Raw genomic sequence first — 20771 nt, 5'->3', positions numbered from 1 at the left:
CATACAAAAGAATTTCGATTCATATAATACAAATGATAGCTTTGGGTAATTAATTCAATATAAACAAACGTTTACTAGATAAATATTTTTTTTTTTCTAAACTATCAAGTGGGGGAGATAAACATGTACTGTCTATTCTAAAATTTACTTCTCTAGTTACATTTTAAACAAATGTCATCATACTATAAATACATGTCTCTATTCCTAGTCATGTGGCTGTTCATAATTGACACATTCAGAAAATGTAGACAGTAAATTCTTCGTGTTAAAAAGTTAAGTCTGAAATAAAATAACATTCCAGTATGAATAGATTTGAGAACAATGACAAACCTTGTCTCTTTCTTCAGTTAGAGCAGCTATCTGTTCTTCCATTTCCCTGATTGAATCATGCTGCTGTGTTATCTTTGTTTGCATGGCTCTGAAATATATATAATTCATATACAATTTGTAAATCTACCAATACTTGTGTTCAGTCCATATTAATTTTTAACCTTGGTTTACACTTTGATTCACCATGTTGTTGAAACAACTTTTGTAACCTATGTTAACACTTTTTAGTATTTCACTGAGATATAAATGAACACAAAATGAAAATCTATAGTTCAGAAGGACACAACAATAATCTGACAGGTATAAGGGTATTCATTACAACAGGTTATAGCATAATCAACACATTTTTACACTTGTCTGCTGGTCCTTGTACAATTTTGTTGATAAAATGAAGTGTTAGTAGAAAAATAATCCTGTGGAATTGCTGTTCATATAATATGTTTTTTGTTCCTTCAACAAGATCATTAAAATGGAAAATCCTTTATAAAACTGTGTTTTGTTTTGTTTACTGATCTTTGTATTGTAATGAACATCATTGTCTTGAACTGTTGTCTTGGTTACTGATCTTTGTAGTGTAATGAACATCATTGTCTTGAACCGTTGTCTTAGTTACTGATCTTTGTATTGTAATGAACATCATTGTCTTGAACTGTTGTCTTGGTTACTGATCTTTGTATTGTAATGAACATCATTGTCTTGAACTGTTGAGATGATCCTTTCAGTATTGATCAAATTACATCTTAACATGATAACCCAATTTGTTTTAACAATGAACAGTCTTCTTTACACTTAAATGCAATCTTCTTCTGCTATGTATTTACAGTCATTCTCACAAGCCCCATGAACTTATCTCCCTTGAAACTATTGATTTCCCTGAACAATAATCTCCACTCTTACTTACATGTAATTATCTTCTGCTATGTATATACCATTCTTCTTACGAACAGCTTGAACTTATCTCCCCTGAAACTATTGACTTCCCTTATAATGACATTCTTTTTTACATGTATATATATATTGGTCTTCTTTTGAGCGGCTTGAACTTATCTCCCCTCAACAATGATCTCCATTCTTCCTTACATGTAATTATCTTCTGCTGTGTTTTTACTGTTCTTCTCAAAAGCCCCATAACTTGTCTCCCCTGAAACTATTGAATTCCCTCAACAATGATTTGCATTCTTACTTACATGTAATTATCTTCTGCTATGTATATACCATTCTTCTCACGAGCAGCTTGAAGATCTCTTCTTAGTCTTTCAATTTCTTCATTGTATTCCTAACAAATACACTCACATTTGTTTACGTAACAAAGGCAATATCATACTTGTTTAAAAACAGGCATAAAAATATTACACATGAACTGCATGTCTCATTACCTCTGTGAAGTTGTTTTTTATGACAGCCCCAAAAAATTACTGCACTTTAATTTTTGTAAAAGTAGTAATTATTCATTTAAATCTGGGACATAATCTTGAAATCTAAAGTAATTTTTTAGATAGTCTTCTTGTCAGTTTACATTACTGTAAAATTCAGAAATGATTGCAATGTTTTTATTAATGCAAAAAATGCAACAGTATCAAGCTGGCAATAATAAAAACTTGTATTCATAATTTCAGTAGTGATTCCCTCATAAAATTCTTGTAATCCAATTAATTAGATTTAGGATTTTTCCCAGTTGTCAAGGATTTGCAATAATAAATGCAAACATTAATTTCTAAATTTACAGTATATAATTTCATATAAGTTATATTGTGCATATCTACATCAAAAAGTAATTCTTCATCAGTGGATTATGTATTTTATAAGCTTTGTAGTGAGAGGATTGTGTACTCACAAACATGTTAAACCTAGCCACATTCTTTATGTGCCTTTATTCCTGTGGTTGTTGTTGGTTGCCGTCTATAATAATTATTTTTGTTTAATGTTATCAGCTTAAAGTCTAGGTTAGTTTCCTAGTTGTATTATTTAACATTTCATTATCTGATGCCTTAAGTAGCTACCTATAGGGTATGGGTTTTGCTCATTGTTGAAGACTGTATAGTGACCTGTAGGTGTTTACATTCATGTGCTTTTGTCTTTTGGTTTATAGTTGTCTCATTGGCAATCATTACCACATCTAATTTTTATTTTTTAACATACTGTTCTTCAGTTTCTGTTTTATCATACATTATTAAAGGGAAAATTCGCGATTTTTTACTTTTCATCTTATTATGTTCATAATACCATAAAAAACATATTTACCAAGTTCTATCTGGATATGAACACTAATAAAGAAGAAAATTGGGAATTAATAATTTAATTTATTCCAACTTCCTGACTTATGTGACGTAGTTTGTCTTTTTGCATGCCGGGAGTGAATAAATCTCGTTGTAAGTCTTGTTCGTTAATCATCTAATAACGCAATTTAAAGCGCATCGACGACTTTTGGCGTAGCTATTAACCAACTAATAATTAAGAAAGAAAAGTGATCCGCCGTGCAACTTTCAAAATTAAAATATACAATTTATATTTAAAGGATTTCTGATATGATTATAGTAATAAAAGTAAATGATACAATAGAATATTTTTTCATGAATTTTTTTCCGACGGATATTTTGAACAAACATATATAACTGATATTGTTTTACAAATGCATGTTTGTATTCTCACCTGAAGGCTTTTACTTCAGTCTAGTACTGTGTAAATATAATGTGTATTGTACTGTGACACTAAGTGACCACCTGTTGAATGCGTGGTTAAATTCAAGGTAATTAAAAGATTAGCATTCTGTAATTCTATTCTTTTGATCTTCACTCGGTGAATTTTAGCCTACACGGTTCACCGTTACAGGTGTGAACAACATTTCGTATGAATGATAAAAACATTAATTATTTGGGGAGGAATATGGTGGCAAAATACCTGAACCGCCGTTATATACATGTATATCTTTTATATTTTGCGTAAGCTTAATTTTAAAATAGATAGGTGAGTATTTTGTTGTAACATCGAAATTCTGAATTACTTTCAATTAAATAATTTTACAAATAAAAATGGCCCACGAAAACGAGCGTATAAACCATACACTGTACTTACTTTTTCAAATTATCATGGGTATTAACCGTGAATATTTCAATGTTTAGAGAAAATTATCGCGGTTACATGATTAATATAGGTTGGTCCGTCCACAGCGATCTACATTTACCTAATCGGTAATGCCCTTATTAAAATATTTAAAATCTCACAACGTATACATACTTTAGCTATTTGACCAACGGTGTTTAAAAAAAATAACAGAATCAATCTAACGTCAACTTTCCTTTTTTGAATGGAGACAGACCGGAGGAATCAATTTTCAATGTGCTTTATATCTTGTACCTTTGCAAGACTTATCATTCATTCATAAACCCACTTTATACCAGAGACATATATGTCAGTCTTAACTGACAAGAATACACCTAAAGCGGACAAGCAGTATTTTCTTTAAGTTTCTGTGATTTAATACCAAGAAAGAAAAAAATCCGAAATTAATTTGATACTTTGATACTAAATATTTTTCCTGGAAAATATTCATATCCTCGTTTGGTCTGAAAATAAGATAAGAATTTGGTATACAGAACATGCAGAAGTGTGAATGTCATAAAACCTTGTTATATCAGAAACCATTATAAATGTGAACCTGTATACGTAAGACCTCATGGGACGTCACTTAACCACATACAGGTAATATACAAGTAGCTCTGTTATACCCGGAAATGTCAAGGTAAATCACTACCGAATGTACCAATGCAAAGAAAATTCTGATGATTGTGAAGCATGACCATTCATGATTTTAGAGGAGTCTTAGGTGGAAATTGCCGGTACGATTTAAATTCTGACTATATTTTTTTCTCTCAATTTAAATCACTGAACTTAAAAAAAAAAGAAACATATGCCCAAGATCAGAATTCTTCATGTAAATTCATAAATACAACGTTCTTATTTTGTAACTTTCGATATACTTCACCCCCCCCAACCCCAACCTGGGAACAGTATATCTAACATAACAATGTTTGTGTACCTGCCCAAATAAAAAAAAAAAAGATGAAAAGAGAAAGAGATGAACGGTAAGTCACATCAGATTCAAATATTTATATGGTTGATTGTCGTTAACTAGAGATGTAAAGTTACATGTCTCTGCGTTAACTTATAAGAATGACAGGAAAGTATATACTTGAAATAGATTTATGATGAATAATATGCAACTGCAGCACCCCTTTTTATCAAAGTGTACATGCATGTATTTTAATGACTGTCCGTTATTTCGATTAAGAATGACAAGTGTACGTGAAATTCTATAGTTGCCTGTGAGACTTTTTTTTACCAGATATGCGACTTTTCGTATTTATATTTTCTCTTATATTACTCTCATTTAATATTTTATGCATAAGTGCAATATTAGGAATGGTTTATTCCTCTCCCTTTTAAGCTAACTAAATAAATTAATCAACCTTCTAGCTGACCAGACGTTAACACATCTACTATCAGTCAATTCGGAGTGAAGTTTCTTTATTTCTTCAAATAAGCTTTTTGGGGATCATTAGTGTACGTCCAGTGGCATATACATTACATGCATGTCGGAACAGGAAAATTGACATGAGGTATAATAGAACCATGTTCACATTATTACATTATTATATATAATACACAACCATTGAGATGATGACGACTTTCTTAAACTGTTCAAAATAATCTTATGGAAATAAAAATCGGTGATTTTACTATGTGCATAACTTTGATGAACCAAAGCAAGTTAGATATAAATAAATAAAATAAATAAAATAAATAAAATAAATAAAATAAATAAAATAAATAAAATAAATAAAATAAATAAATAATTATTTTATTATAGGGTCACATATTTGACCAAACAATATATATATACAACAATTCATAATAAAAACAGAGATCAAATATCCAGCCTTAGAATAGACTTATGAGACACTTAGATATCGACCTGTATTTAAATCAGATTGGTTTTGGATGTTTCTCTCGTATATTCAATATACATGTATATATTCTAAATTGCGACTATCTATAGTTCCGTAACCTTCTATCTAGGCGTATAATCCAATGATCGACAAGTGCGTACATTTTGTTAAATCAATATTTGTACGTTTCAAAATGTCCATAATTATTGACAACGAGTAATTACTTACATTTTCCCCAATTTACGTTTGGAAAATATGTAAATATATTTTTATTTTATCAAATCTTTTTTTGGAATTATTTAGATTTTCATAAATGTTCTTTACACCATAAATATTATTTATAAACAAGCGTATGAGTTTAGTCATATATATAATGGCTATTATATCTATGGTTTAGTAAAGACTAGCATATCACTATCGGACAAGCAAGACAAAGATGTATATATTCACCTGATAGTTTCAAAATGGAAAGTTACAAGTTATCGGCCGTGTACACTTCTCAATACCCTCAGAGGTGAAGTGATGCACGAACTTGCTTTATGTAATTGTGTAATAAGAGTTTTAAAGCCCGACAAGAAATCGCTTGAATACCTGGACGTGTCAACTCACAATACTTCTGGGAACAATTCCTTTAGCAATGCTGGTGATCAGATAAGGGAAGGTCCGAATTTATTTAAATAAGATTATTACATAAATTAATTATGAATACACTAGATTTTCGAAAACATTTTTACACGTAACACTTAATTTATCACTTTGAACTTTTTAACTAATTTCCATTAACATTTCTTGTTTCAAAAACTTAGTAAAAAAAAACAGTTTCAAAACGACAGACCATAGTACTAGTTATTCAAAAAAATTATATATAATTACATTTTTCGTATCAAGTTAGTTAGGAAAGGTTGCATGCACAACCATGTCCATTATAATCTTTTTTTGTGACCCGGGAAACTGTTAAGGCTTTCCTTGTTGGGTAAAACAACCGTACGCTTGACAAGATATCGACACTCAGTTACGGCTAAGTTAGGTTACTGCTTGTTTTGGTCCTTTGTGGTTTATAGATATATCGTGGTTTCTATTCAGGGATGATGTCAAAATGGCCGCACGCGGAGAAGTGATACTCTAAATTTAAAATCGATGGTGATCTCTTATCTAGCAGAATTAAACTTTAATATTTATGAATTTGTGGTTTTTTATACATAATCAATATAATATCAATTTTTCATTTTTTTGCGAAGTTTCCCTTTAATTATTTTGTGTGGAGACCAACTTTAGGTTGGGGTTTCTTTTTCAGTTTCTGGTCAAGTTTAGTTCTGTTGCTGACTTGAACTCTGTGATTTCATAAACTTAAAAAATGCTATTTGTCAGTTTCTGGTTAACCTGAAGTTAGTTACATGTCTAATTTTTCATGTAGACCTACCTTTATAAGAAGGGCCTTCTTTGTCAATTTCTGTTAACCTGAAGTTAGATACATGTCTTATTTTTCATGTAGACCTACCTTAAGAAGGGCCTTCTTTGTCAATTTCTGGTTAACCTCTGGCCTATTTGTTATGTTTTTAGCTCTGTGTGCATAGTCTAGTGTACTCAAAGTTTCCTGAAATATCAGTTTTTATTTGTTTAAATCTATTACAAGGTATAAGATAGATTTTAAAGATTCTTTTTTATAACATTGGTGGCAATAAAATACTGTGATTCCAAGTAAAATTAAAATCTGAAAAGTTCCCTCCACTGACGTCATTCAACAATGGGTGTTGTCACGACATTGCTGATAATGTTGCATCATAAGGAAATGAGGATGCATAGAAAAAAATATAGTTCCTTGCAATTTCAACTTTATTTCCTTTAAAAAGTTCATGGTCAATGTAATAAAATAATTAATCCAAGAATTCAAATAAAGCCTAACTTCCTGCCCTGATGTTAAAACTTACATCTAAGTTACAAGATGCAGGGGATATTGTAGCTATGATTGATGTCTTTGTTTTCCCTCCAAGTGAATCCTGCAGCAATCTTGTCAGCTTACTTTCTCTGGAATAAAAAGTCAATATAGTGTATAAGAACTATAATAAAATATATTTGTTCCAGATTTAATCTTGATTTTAAATACCATTTATACATGTTCTACTATAGTAATATTTCTATAATTTTAGTAACATACTATAAAATTAGTCATTCTTGCTAGCTCCCCAATACCAAATGAATGGAATATTAACCTTAAAAAACTGCACTGATAAAAGATTCATATAATAATGTACATAAAATGGCAAAAATAGTCACCACAAACACATCATTAGAACAAAAATATATGCTGCTCAGAAAATTAGTACCTCTACTACTTTAGTTATCAGTTTTGGGGCAATAATCAAAAATAATTTAATTTTTTGCATCTCTGATCTTTTTTTTAAGGTTGAATTTCACTGGATATATCAGTCATGTATATTCACAGTACAATATTTGGTTGGCTCTATCCTATGGAGTGTACAGATCTCAGTTGGTTCAATATGCACATGTTTGCAGCTTAAGTCTTCCATTTCAATTTTCATTCAACTAAAAAAATTGAAAACCACAGGAATTTAAAGGTTTATTGTTGGTTTGATTCTAACAGCAAAAATTTCATAAAAGTTGGTACTTTCCATCCAATTTGGTACTTTGTTTTATAAAGATAGAAAGTTTAGCAATTTTCCTTTTTTTTCAAAAATAAAAGAACATCTACAACTTACCTGTAGGGTATATGAGGAGCATGTTCTACAAGTGACGTAATAACACGCCCTAATGTTAACAAACTTTGGTTTATACTGCCTGCTTCCCTAGCCCGCTTGTCTACAGCTCCTGACCTACCAATGTTCTCACTACCAGCCAAATCCACCTTAAAAATCATTTATCTATTAAGTTTCAAAAAACAAATCTACTTATAAAGATAGATCATATTCAACTAAATATATATGCTGTGATAATGTTCTCATGTTATCACACCAGGCTAAAGATAAAAAAATATTGGAAATTTCAGGTCTCAATTATGATTGACCTGGTTTAACCACATGCATTAAGAAATCTTAACCTTGATCAATGAACCAAATATAATTTACATATAACTTAAAGTAACTAAGAAACTGAACTAATCATCAAACTTAAGGTTAATCGTTGACATATAAAATTGTTGTCAAAGCCAGGTAAACAATGACAATGGAAGACAGAAATGTACATCTTACAATTACTCTGTAGATAAAATAGTCACTGTGAATATCATTTAAGAACTGATTGTAAACTTAAATCAATGAATCATGTTAATAAGGTCAAGTGTACCATGTCTGACCAAACTATTCCTTGTACATGTTGTAGAGAATGAAGTCCTCATTTAATAGTGGTTTATAAAAAACTGACATAAAGAAAAAAATCTTTCTGTCTTTTAAAAATTCAGTTGTGATATGCACAATTCATACATCTGGAGCAGTCTGCACCGTTAGCCACCAGTCCGATGCACCAGACTAGTAAATATTTATTCCGACTTGTGAAAATTTTCAAAATTTTATATAGTCACATAGGGACAAGTTTTGATATTTAGTTTAGACTAGTAGATGAAAGTTGTTGGCGCAGACTGCTGGAGTAAACACAAATTTCTTAGAAATACCACAACTTCATTTATCACACTTTTTATTACATCCCCTGAGTAGATATAATAAAGGTATTGCAACATATATTTTTCTTTGCAATAACATACCTGCCAAACCTTCCATTTTGAACAGGAGTCTGAAATCCAGATATCTCCCGCGCGAGAGAATAGAATCTCGCATTCGGATATTTTAACCCAGAATAACCCCCGTTGATAATTTTCAAGAGTTTACATTTCTGTCAATAGAAATAAACAAACAATGGGCGATCCTTTGAAAACTTTTGTCATTAATTAGTTTTGTTCGCTATAAAAGTAATCGAAAATCATTTCTGCCGTGTCAACTCCAACAAGATAGAGGTCTTTGTCTGGATCAAGCGGCAGTGTGAAAAAAGGAGAAATATAACTGCAAATTTCATGCAGATTAGATGAAAGATTTTCAATTTTTATGATCACTCGGCAATGAATCTTCATTTAGCACATTATTTTGAGTCAACTTTTAGGTTGCTTCTGGTGGTTTGTTTGATGTTAAAAGGCATGCTATGTATGTGACTCACAATAAAGTAGTGGAGGCTAAAAATATACAAAAACAATTGGGTTTTTTCTCTTCCAGAAACCAAACGATAAATTTGACATTGGTTATATAGATTAAAACAATGAATTAAAGAAATAAAGTATATTTATTAATCCATTTTGGTGTTTTGTTGATTTATATAGTGTACAAGTCATATATTTAGCTTGAAAATGTTGTACATGCAAAATCTCCCCCTCAGCTGTCATAGCTGAGGGGGAGATCTCCCTCATTGAAAATGTCAAGAGGCTGGCAGGTATGTGCAATAATCATAAAATATACATCTACCAACTGGTGCCAACAAAAAATATAACAAATGCCTATAATGAACTAAACTACAGCTGCCAATAAAGACATTGTCCTCATTCACATGTTACACTTGCCTCATATTAGTATCTGAGAGTCTGATTGAACAAAAATGTATTCCTAATCAATGAACCATGAAAACCAGACAAGAACACTGAACAGTACTTACTAAATTCAGTTTTCCTATTTTTAATAATTCTTCTCCTTCAACAGTGTTTTCTTTAATGTGTATAGTTACTGAGAAGACTGTGTGTGAACGACTGTAAATAGAAATATAATTTGATAAAATGATTGTAGTTTCCTTAATATGTTCTGAGATTTAAAGCCACTTTCATTTTCATGTTTTTAATTTATTCCTTCTTCAATCTGGCACAATTTTATTAAACAAGTTAAACATTTCTCATTACTGACAGTTCTGTGGTCTTGTGGTAGTATGCTCACCCAAGGATTAGGTGGTCATTTGTTTGACATTTATAAGTCAAACAAAAACTTTTCTTGCTTCCTATCCTCCAGGCATGCACCATGTAGCATTTTTAGGAGTAAAGAAAGAGGGTAAGATATGTTTTTTCTGTGTTCTACATTTGTTCGATAATGTTCTTTGGACATTCTTATGAAATTCTGATTATGGAAGGGGATCAAATGTTTACCAATTTCGGTATATGCATACAAATGTTTTTTTAAATATTATGAGCAGAAGGGGGATGTGGGTGGGGGAGGGGACAGTTCAAATATTAGTGGCTATTGTTTCTTGCCTTGTGAAGTTAAAGAGATCACTATTAAAATGAAATTCTATTTATAAAAGGTGGGATAAAATATTCACCCCTTTTTGTATATTTTGGAACCTTCTGTGATCTCACCTTGAATGAGCATTCATCAGTGTAGCAGCTGTCTGTCTTTTGGCAGATCCTCGTTCTATTATTTGAAATACTTCATCTTTAGATCTTACAACCACTTCTTCTAGTCCATTAATGATAACTGATCCCTAAAATAAGTCAGTAAAATATAGTAACTGGCATAGAAATTTACTATTAATTATGTTGTCTTGTGTCAGTTGTTAGCACAAAATAAAACAAACAAAAATTCAGAAACATCATTTCTTTAAACAACATACCTTTCTAGAACTGTCTTCATAAATTTTGAGTCGAAGTGGGTCGTCAGTAGATCCTAACAGATCAAACAATTCTTCATTGTACAATTCCAGAAATGAGACACGGATGGAAAACTCTACATCCTTTAAAAAAAAACAACAAACATTAAGTTAGGATATAATTATAGCTAAGATAGAGAACTAAAATTGGAAAATGTGTTGTCAACTTAACAACTAGCACAAATGTATAGCAAAGTAGATTTTAAGACACTGAGAACATAGTATTCAGTTTAACATCTACTGGTGATGTTTTTTTCTTAAAATTTTGTGGCAAGGTATTTAATAACTTGGGAACAAAATATGATGAAAACATTGAAGCCAAACAATTTCATTATGTCACTATAGCAACCTCAGTTTCTTGCTTTTCTTCAAAATGAAAATTATTTGGTTAACACTATTCTAAATTTCAAATATTCCATATATAATGAACCAAGAACCATAATGCTTATTTCACCTTAAACAGAAGATTTATCAATTAAAGACACTAAAGCATATGTTCTGCGGACTCTTTAAAAAGGGTTTATTCTATTCCTGCCAAAAAAAACCATGCAAATGTGAAATAAAAGGCAAATTTTATATGTAAATCAAGACTGATATGTCAAGTTTTTGCAATAGATTATTTTGCTTCATTTTCAACCACACTCTTACTCTAGATCTTATGTACCAAGATAGCACATGCTAAATGTCTCGCCTTCTTTACCGACCATTGATTTTATGTTGAAAGTCTAAAAAGATAAAGGTTTTACTACAAGAATCCCATAAACTTAACATTTTTAAAGATCCATGACAATGAGGTCAAGGTCAGAAGATACCTACCAGACAGACATGTACACCTTACAATTATTCCATACACCAAATAAAGCTGACCTACTTGATAATACTTTAAAAACAGATCAAAACACTTAAAACTTTTGACCAATGAACCATGAAAATGAGGTCACGGTTAGATGAAACCTACCAGACTGACATGTACCCCTTACAATCCTTCCATACTGAACCACTGCTTATAGTATCTGAGAAAGGGACATAATCATGTAACTTTAACCTTGATCACTGATCAATGAAATGAGATCAAGGTCAGGTAAACTCTGTCTGACGGACATCTAGATGTTGCAAGGAACCCATATACCAAATATAGTTATCCTTTTACTCATAATAAGTGAGAAATTCACAGGACAAAAAAATGTATTATTTTTCAAGCAGTCACTGAACAATGAAAAGGAGGTCATGGACCATGGGCATATGACAGAAACTTCGTAACATTAGGTATCTACAATTAGGTATCTGCATACAATTTATGAAGCATCCAGGTCTTCTACCTTCTGAAATATGAAGCTTTATACAAATAATTTACATCGCTGCTGCCAGATAGTAATACTAATGTCTCAAATACTGCAACTTTTGTCACAGGAAATGACAAAAATGCTTTTTGCTAAATGACATTTTTTTGCATTTTAGGTAATAAACAGGGAATATCACTTTCTAAAAATTGACAAATGATAGCTAAAAATACAAATACCTTTTTCTTTTTACCTCTCAACACACTATGCTACAAAAAGTGATTGCCAATATCTAGTTTCAACAAAGACTACTTTTAAAAATTCTTAATTGTAAATATTTTTACACTTGATTCAACCATGACATTTAAAATGTTTTGGCAATAGTTAATAATTTTTTACACTTAGTTCTTGCGATTTACTTTTACCTGTCTCTGAAGTCTCTCAAAAATATGAAACATCGCTCTAGGTATAATACCAGCCAATGGATCTTCTTGCCAGGATACACTGGGGTCATCACTTCTCTCCCCTTCCATGGTATATGTCTTTCCTGTACCTGTTTGTCCATATCTGTAGGTGAGAAGCAAAAGATTTTTATAGTGAAAGATGATTTAAGTGGAGACTAATGACTGATTATAAGGTACTATAAGCAAGAAATGACAAAAAATTGATTTCACAATGCTTACATTCGCCATGTTTGTTCTGGAAATTGTAAAGGGCGTCTTATTTCTTCTCAAATAATTTATCTAATTCATATCAATATGCAATTTTAATCAAATAAACTGTTGACAGTGACACAGATATATTGCATTTTTGTAATTTTGATAGTATCATGCAAAGGTTTAAATCAAAATGGTTTTAATGGCAATATTAAAATATTTAAACTATGCAAGACATTCTAAGGTCAAAGAAGGTGATAGGCCAAATAACCTCCGTGGAAATGAGACGTGCCAATGCTTATACAATAGCATTCCAAATAGCATTGACTTATCATAAATGGTTCCCTTTTTCTTACATATTGACCTCTTCAGCTAAATTTTATATTAATGAAAAATTAAGCAAAAAGGGTTGGTAAAATGAGATTAATAAGGATTTATCAGCCCTGATGCTTTCGGAAAAACAAAAACTTCAATTTTTATGCATAAGTATTCATTATTGTCATTAACAGCTGGATTATTGTTATAACATACGCAAATATAGTACAGTTATATCCCAGTAACACCTCTTCAATAATAGGTATGACAATACTGGTATAAACATGAAGCTGAGTGGCTGCTGGTGGGAAGACATGGTCAAAATTGTAGGTCTTTGTAGTTGGATTGATTCCTAAGCGCTCTTTCACTGTAATCTCCTTCTTGTCTCCATTTGAATCAACTACTGAATAGGAGCCTTGCCTTTTCTCTGTAGAGTTTATACCCCTGAAAATAAATAAAATAATTTGAATGAATACAAAACTAGCGGCTTTTTAGAACCTGTGGGTCTTTTCACAAAAAATCTTACAATTAAAATAGATCTTAACACTTTCACTACAGAATTTGAATTTTTTCATGAGATTTCCTGACCAAATCTTTTTTTTGCATGATCTGTTTCCCTAACTAGAATTAATTTAACATGTGCTACAGCAAAAATAACTTCATAGTTTAGATCATTAAAATGTCAGTAATCTAGCGAATTATGTGGTCAAGTTTTGATAAACTGTAAAAAACAACACAGGTTAAGCCTCCATTAACTTTTCCTAGAGTGATAAACAGTTTACCTTTAAAACATGTGTCAATAACATAGGTTGATTAAGTCAGAAGATAATCTTTTACTTTGCATCACCGTATACTGAATTGACTTCCATTTAGCAATATTTTTTAAGCAAACGAGCTTTCCAAAATTAGATGTGCCACTGAATCATTTAGCTTCATAACCCATTTTCGTTTTGCTGTTTGTAAAGATTTTTGGCTGACATTTGTCTACTTTTTGGAAGGAAGAGAGATCACTTGAGCTAGATAAAGGAAAACAACTCTTCCATACGAATTATATAATATTACCCACATTGGGAAAGTAAATTCAAAATAAATTTAACTGCAAAAATAATTGAATGGACTTTTTTACTTAATGACTTAACATCACCCAAGTTATGCCTTCATTCTTCCATGTATGTAAATGAGATGAGGCTTTCTTTTAACAAGAGTGCACACGCTGAAATGTCTCACCTGCTTTACAGACCATTGATTTTATGCTGAAAGTCTTAAAGATAAAGGTTTTACTTAAAGTATTACATAAACTTAACATTTAAAAAAAATCTATGACAATGAGGTCAGGGGTCAGATAAATCCTGTCCTACAGACATATACGCCTTACAATTTTTTTATACACCAAATATAGCTTACCTATTGCTGAGGCCAAAAGAAATATATGACTGTTTAGGGTTACCAGACCGTCCCTAATTTGAAATTCATAAATCACTGACCCTAAGCCATTTTAATTAGGTGTAGAGGGAAAAATTAACTGAACTCGTCTCAAAAGCGTAGTTAGACATCTCAATGTTCACAATCTGTGCTTATGACAGCTGTTTTAATGAAACTGGCAACTAGTGTGATGAAAAAATTTGTAAGGGTTCCGTGGTTGCTGCTTGTCACAGGCTCAACAAAAATGGTGAAAAAATTATTAAAAATTTTCTTATAGATACTATCTTTTGATTGTAAGATGCTTCTGTCCAAGTTTGGTAAAAATCCAGAATGGTTTATGAATCTAATAAATGTTTTCAAAACTTTAACTACAGACTGTTTGTAATGTTAACTGGCAGAAAAACTAAGTCCATTTATAAGTAATATAAGGAAAAACAGGAAATATATTTTTACAAAATTTCCTTCTACATGTAAATACTAGCTTTTGATCATAAACAAGCTTCTGTCCAAGTTTGGTAGAAATCCAGGATAGTTTAAGAAAGTTATTAAAATTTCATAAACTTTAACCACAGAGTGAATATTTGTGGATGCCGCCGCCAAAGGGAGTGTAGGATCGCTATGTCTTGCTTTTGCGACAAAAGTCGCAGGCTCGACAAAAATCACATTGACTCTAGACAAAGTGATGTCCCCGCACTGCACTCTGAAGTAACTGTATTACAACAGTCAATGTAGGACTTTCTTTGAGATACACAATGTATTATTGTGTCTGGGAATGGGAAATTTGTTACATTTAACATAAACAAACACGACAGAGGGTGGTACAAAACCGGGATTATACATTGTATGTTAAATGTAATAAATTTTCATAGCAGTGGGACGAAACCCGGATAATATATAAGACACTTATATACATATAATGCTGGTTTCATCCCACCCTCTATGTTAAATGTAATAAATTTCTATAGCTGTGGAATGAAAACCGTGATTATATATGAGAGACTTATCTATATATAATCCCAGTTTCGTCCCACCCTCTATGTTAAATGTAATGAATTTCCACAGCAGTGGGAGGAAACCAGGATTAGATCAGGGCTTCCAAAATTATTCTTAGCCAGCCGGACATTTTATATATTATCCTGATTTTAATCCCTTGACTAAATAAACAAAAGGCAATTATGGTAATCAGTTGCCTAGTTGGCCATCCCAATGATTGACATTAAAAAAAAAAAATATTAAACTTTCTTTGATTCAAATTCAAAGTTCTGACGTAAACTGTTAAATTGGCAGTGCATCATTCGAAGTGTGCAACATCAGCGTACTTATATCTGCCTTAGACTCTTTATTTGTGCAAAATAACGTCAAAAACTTAACTTTTGTTTTTAAATCTAATACCGGATGTTATCTTGACAATGGTAAAAACATGGACCAGAGACGGATACGTAAATACCGTGTACATTTGCAAAGCATGAATGAGTGTAAGTAGCTCTTTCTACATTATTTCTTCAAAAAAATATTCGAAATAAACGCGAGATAAAGGTACATGTATCAATGACAATTTAAGCATTTTTTAAAGAAATTAGGATGCATAATTAAATTTCACACCTGCGCACACTTGTACTAGTTCAAACAGAGACATGTCTCTGGTCAAACAACGTCGTTATGACGATTTTTCATTTTCACCTTTTTAATTTTTTCATCAAATCATATTTGTAAACTTATTTCTGATAATTTTAATCTTTTTGACTAAATTAATTAGATGCAAACCGCTGAAATGTAAGAAAATAACTTTGAATAGACCTATCAATGTCCGGTTCAAAATAGTTTACCTGTCACCTGAACAGGTAAATTTCAGCTGTTCGACAACCAATTAGCCTTGATTAAAATGAGAAGGTATTAAAGTAGGGGCTGTTTTGATAGTACTTAATGATTATGTCACTTTTATGACCGGAAATGTGTGGCTGTTAAAGGTTGGGTCAAAAAGATCGCGAATTATGTTAAAATGACCGTCTCTTAAGAAAGCCATGAAAACTAAAAAGTAGATGACCATTTCATGCTTTGCCCAGCCGGACTTTTACCGGACATTATACAAATGTCCAGAATATATGACCGTTTTGGAAACCTTGGATTAGATACTTATCTATATATAATCCCGGTTTCGTCCCACCTGAATGTTGAATCATTATGGTTTTCCATAGGGGTGGGACGAAACCGGGATTATATTCAGTCAGGGGTGCTACTTAAACAAGTGATTTCATCATCACTTATTTCAGTGATTTTATAAATTCAGTTATCACCTATTTAAGTGATTTTAGTGTTTTCTTTGATCTTCAAATGCTAATTTCATTGATTTTCCATATTTTCACAATCTTTTCTATAATTTTCCTACATAAATCAATTATCCCTTTTTCTTTGTATATTAATTTCACCAGTGCGCTTGGGCAGTAAGTTAGTGCGCTAAAGCTTTTAAAAGTACCCTTGGGAATTTTTCTGTAATCAAAAATTCATTAACTACTCTTACTATCAGACAAAGATCAACAATATTAGGTAACCTGATTGGTTTTCTTTAGAGTTAGAATGATCTACTTCAAGGTTATGACCTGATCTATAAACTATTCCAGTTTTTGCATATTTTAAAAAAACTGTAAAAGTGTCAGGCTTATCAAGCAAAAGACAATTTCTGCATATACATAGTTGTTTTTTCAATGGAATTGTTGTCTTTTTACCAATAAAAAAATCAAGCTTGTGGGAAAAATATCAAGAAAATGTTATAAACACTTATTAAAGTGATTACATTTTAACTTCTAAAATTACTTGTTTCAGTGATTTTAAAAAGTCTGTGTGAAAATTTTTAATATTTCACAGCCAAAATCACTCGAGGGAGTGATTCTGAAATCACTTGTTTAAGTAGTACCCCTGACTGATATTATAAGACAATCATTGAAAATTTTGTTTAGCCATCCTTTTATAAATTATACAACAGTTTTTTTATTTCCATTTTTTATAATATGTATATTATAAATATTTTTTTAGAAATCCACAAGAAACAGGACCAAAAGGAGAAGGAACCCTTACACAAAGGACAATTTCATACTACTAGCATTATCTGAAATACCTCACAGAGCATTAATATTAAAATGAATTAAAATTAAATTAATATCTCAAATTTACATAAGATGTTGTATCTTAAAAAAAGTTTCGTCCCACATGGGACAAAACCATGATTATGCCCAAAAAATTTCATGACAAATCACACATATAGACCTGGACTCCTGGAGTCAAATAACATCAACGAACAATTAGTTTTTACTGTGACGTAATAGCATAAGCATTGTGACATAGGAAATTATGGCAAAGTGCACAAATTCGAAAGTCGTTATTTGAGTTTTGAATCCGGTTCCTGACCTAGAAGAAGGACCATGCAAGAGCTACCTTTTTTCGCGTCTATCCTAAATTATACTAGCCTCACCCAGACGTAAACCGAACCCTAACCTATAACATCACCTTACCCAACCATAAATGAACCCTAACTCTAGAGTAAGGACACCTAATATAACGTAAAGGGTCATAATATCACATAAAAGCTACACAAGCCTCTCAAATAAGACGTGGTGCTAGATATTGTTGACAGTATGAATGGAATTTTCGTTATTTTGTGAAATAAATTGTCTTGCCTGCAACGAACTGCCACTTGTATATGTTGGTTCTTATCTTTTTCAGTTTTAGGCTTCATTTTTTAAACAGGAAAAGAAAACAATAAACATTCGAATATGGTGGGCTTTCGAAATAAACCAATGAGAAATGGTGTCTTGAAAGAACGCAACCAAGTTTTTGATTGGTTAATACTTTCACTTTTGATTATAAACTATTACAAAGGCGGACAATATTTCCGGAATGTGTGTAGTATGACAGACCTTTCATACTGGCCAAAATGTTCAACCGTTTTCTGTCGTGCTATTATCAGAAATATATCAAAATTCACATTGTGAAAAATTGACACATTTTATAAGGATTAGAATAGACAGAAAAAAAGAAAAATGTGTACTTCTTTCTTGCTATATAAATACAAAATAGAAAAAAAAATGTACTTTACATTCCCTTACACCATTACATTATTTGAGTTATCCCCCTTTATAAGGCTGACCTTAATCAATAAAAACCGGTTACGATAATATAAAATCACATTGTGTAATTCATTTAAATGAAAAGTTTTATAAAGAATTGTATTCCTTCAAAATGTAATTAAATGCTACTTAAATAATACCAGAGACATATATACATGTATATATGTGTCTCTGATAATACCTTGTACATACAATACCGAAAAGAATATCAATGATATGTGTAATTATTAGTCAGTGCACCAAGAGCAGCAAGTTGGAGTAAAATATTGTTATATCCATGTACAGCTTGTCCAAATACCGTTCAACAGTACTGTCCTTTTAACAGTGGCGGATCTAGAAATTTTCATAAGAGGGGGCCCACTGACTGCCTAAGAGGGCTCTAGTCATGCTTCAGTGATTCCCTATATAATCAACCAAATTTTTTCCACAAAAGGGGGGGCCGTGCCCCCTGGGCCCCCTGGGCCCCCTGGGCCCCCCTAAATCCGCCTCTGCTTTAGTTATCTTTAAAATTGTGATGTTTGAGCTTTGCGAGAGGCAGTAAAGTGCCATTTCAAAAAATATTTTAAGAATATTTAAAAATGATAAAATACAGCCCAATTTCGATGTTTACGTCTTTGGCCTTTACCGGTTAAAAGATATGCCCCTTAATTATCTTAGAAATTGAGATTTTTTTGTTGTTTCTTTATCATAACTAAATTAAGAACCACTTGGTAGAATCTGATAAAATGTTAGCACAATGTCATAAACCACAAAAACAGGTCAAGTCCGATTTTTACGGTTTTAGCATTTAACATTCAAATATATGCCCCTTAATTATTTATAAATAGTGTTATTTTTGTTTGTTTCCGGATGAAAACTAATGTATTTGATATGACAAAATATTTTTGAATTCTAACATAATGTCATAAATCAAATACTACAAGGGAAGACTGATTTTGACAGTTTTGACAAATTTCGATTTTTTTGGGGTTTTTGGATGATAGTAAATGTTACACTTGGCAAAATCATTTGAAATCAAAAATGATATCATTGGCCATCATATAAAAGTTCGATTTTTTACAGATTGGGCATTTTCTATTCAAGTATATATATGTTGCCGACTGGGGTATCTGTGGTCACTAGATCACCTATTTCTAGTTTTAATATATGTTTTAATTTCAGTTATTTGCTCTCTAAGTACACAACACTTTTCTTGCAGCAAAAATATTCAAAAGGTATTTTATCCGTGAGCCGAGACTACTATACCGCTATTGTATGTTTTTTTCTTCTTCTGGAAACTGAGGGAACAGAATATCGTCCATCGAAAATAAATTGGAAATAGTGTCACCAGTTTATCAAAGAGACTCTTTTATTATATCGAAAAAATCTTATAAAAATCAGTTGGTTCTTATTTGAATAAACGTATGAATAAGTTGTGGATATTCGCATATCACATTTAGAAAAGAATTCAGAAATTATAAAAAGGTTTAATATTAAGTCAATTTCATGATTATAAATACTCTTTAAAAAGCGTTATTGTTCCTAACAGCCGACAAATCAGACAACAATAAGGTAAGGATATGACGCAAATATTACATGGCATTCAGTTCATAAACATGAAATTATATGTATACATTTTTCTACATTGGAGGCTGAACGCTCCACTGCAAGTGAAATATTAGTCAATCATATCGTTGCCACATCTCATCTGAACATTTGAAGGTCCCTCCATGTACTGGCTAGCCTACCTTAACCACAAACAAATTAAAACGTCAATATTGTTTTACCTCGATTTCTGCATGGGAAGTGTTCTACAACTAATGCTGTGCCCGTTTAACTATACAAAAAGATGTGTTATGATTGCCAATGGAAACACTATCTACCAGAGACTATATGATATATCTGTACGACATTTAACAATGAGCAAAACCCATACCATATAGTAAGCTACTTAGGGCCCCGAATGACCAAATATTAAACAATTCAACCGAGAAAACCAACGACTTTATATATTTACAAAACAATAAACAAAAACAAAACAAATATAAAAAAAAAACCAACGAATTACAGGCACATGCAGAATGTGGCGGTGTT

General features: G+C 31.5%; 1 protein-coding gene across 1 annotated transcript in view; it reads right to left on the bottom strand.

Moving 5' to 3' along the window:
• The window catches only part of LOC127733952 (kinesin-like protein KIF11), a 37493-nt gene extending 19110 nt beyond the window's left edge, over window positions 1-18383 (bottom strand). The window contains exons 1-11 of the mRNA XM_052243435.1: window positions 18249-18383; window positions 13372-13599; window positions 12610-12751; window positions 10869-10988; window positions 10615-10739; window positions 9927-10017; window positions 7994-8139; window positions 7205-7301; window positions 6775-6870; window positions 1518-1606; window positions 331-418 (exon numbers count right to left, since the gene is read on the bottom strand). Of these exons, the coding sequence (XP_052099395.1) occupies window positions 331-418; window positions 1518-1606; window positions 6775-6870; window positions 7205-7301; window positions 7994-8139; window positions 9927-10017; window positions 10615-10739; window positions 10869-10988; window positions 12610-12751; window positions 13372-13599; window positions 18249-18307 (1281 nt within the window). The 5' untranslated portion in view covers window positions 18308-18383. The remainder of the gene's footprint in view (window positions 1-330; window positions 419-1517; window positions 1607-6774; window positions 6871-7204; window positions 7302-7993; window positions 8140-9926; window positions 10018-10614; window positions 10740-10868; window positions 10989-12609; window positions 12752-13371; window positions 13600-18248) is intronic.
• Between the last annotated feature and the right edge of the window lie 2388 nt (window positions 18384-20771).

This window comes from Mytilus californianus, unplaced genomic scaffold, assembly GCF_021869535.1.
Source record: "Mytilus californianus isolate M0D057914Y unplaced genomic scaffold, xbMytCali1.0.p SCAF_3, whole genome shotgun sequence".
In the NCBI taxonomy this organism is placed as follows: Eukaryota; Metazoa; Mollusca; class Bivalvia; order Mytilida; family Mytilidae; genus Mytilus; species Mytilus californianus.
Note: the sequence above shows the minus strand (reverse complement) of the source record. Positions and strands in the feature narration are given on the sequence as shown.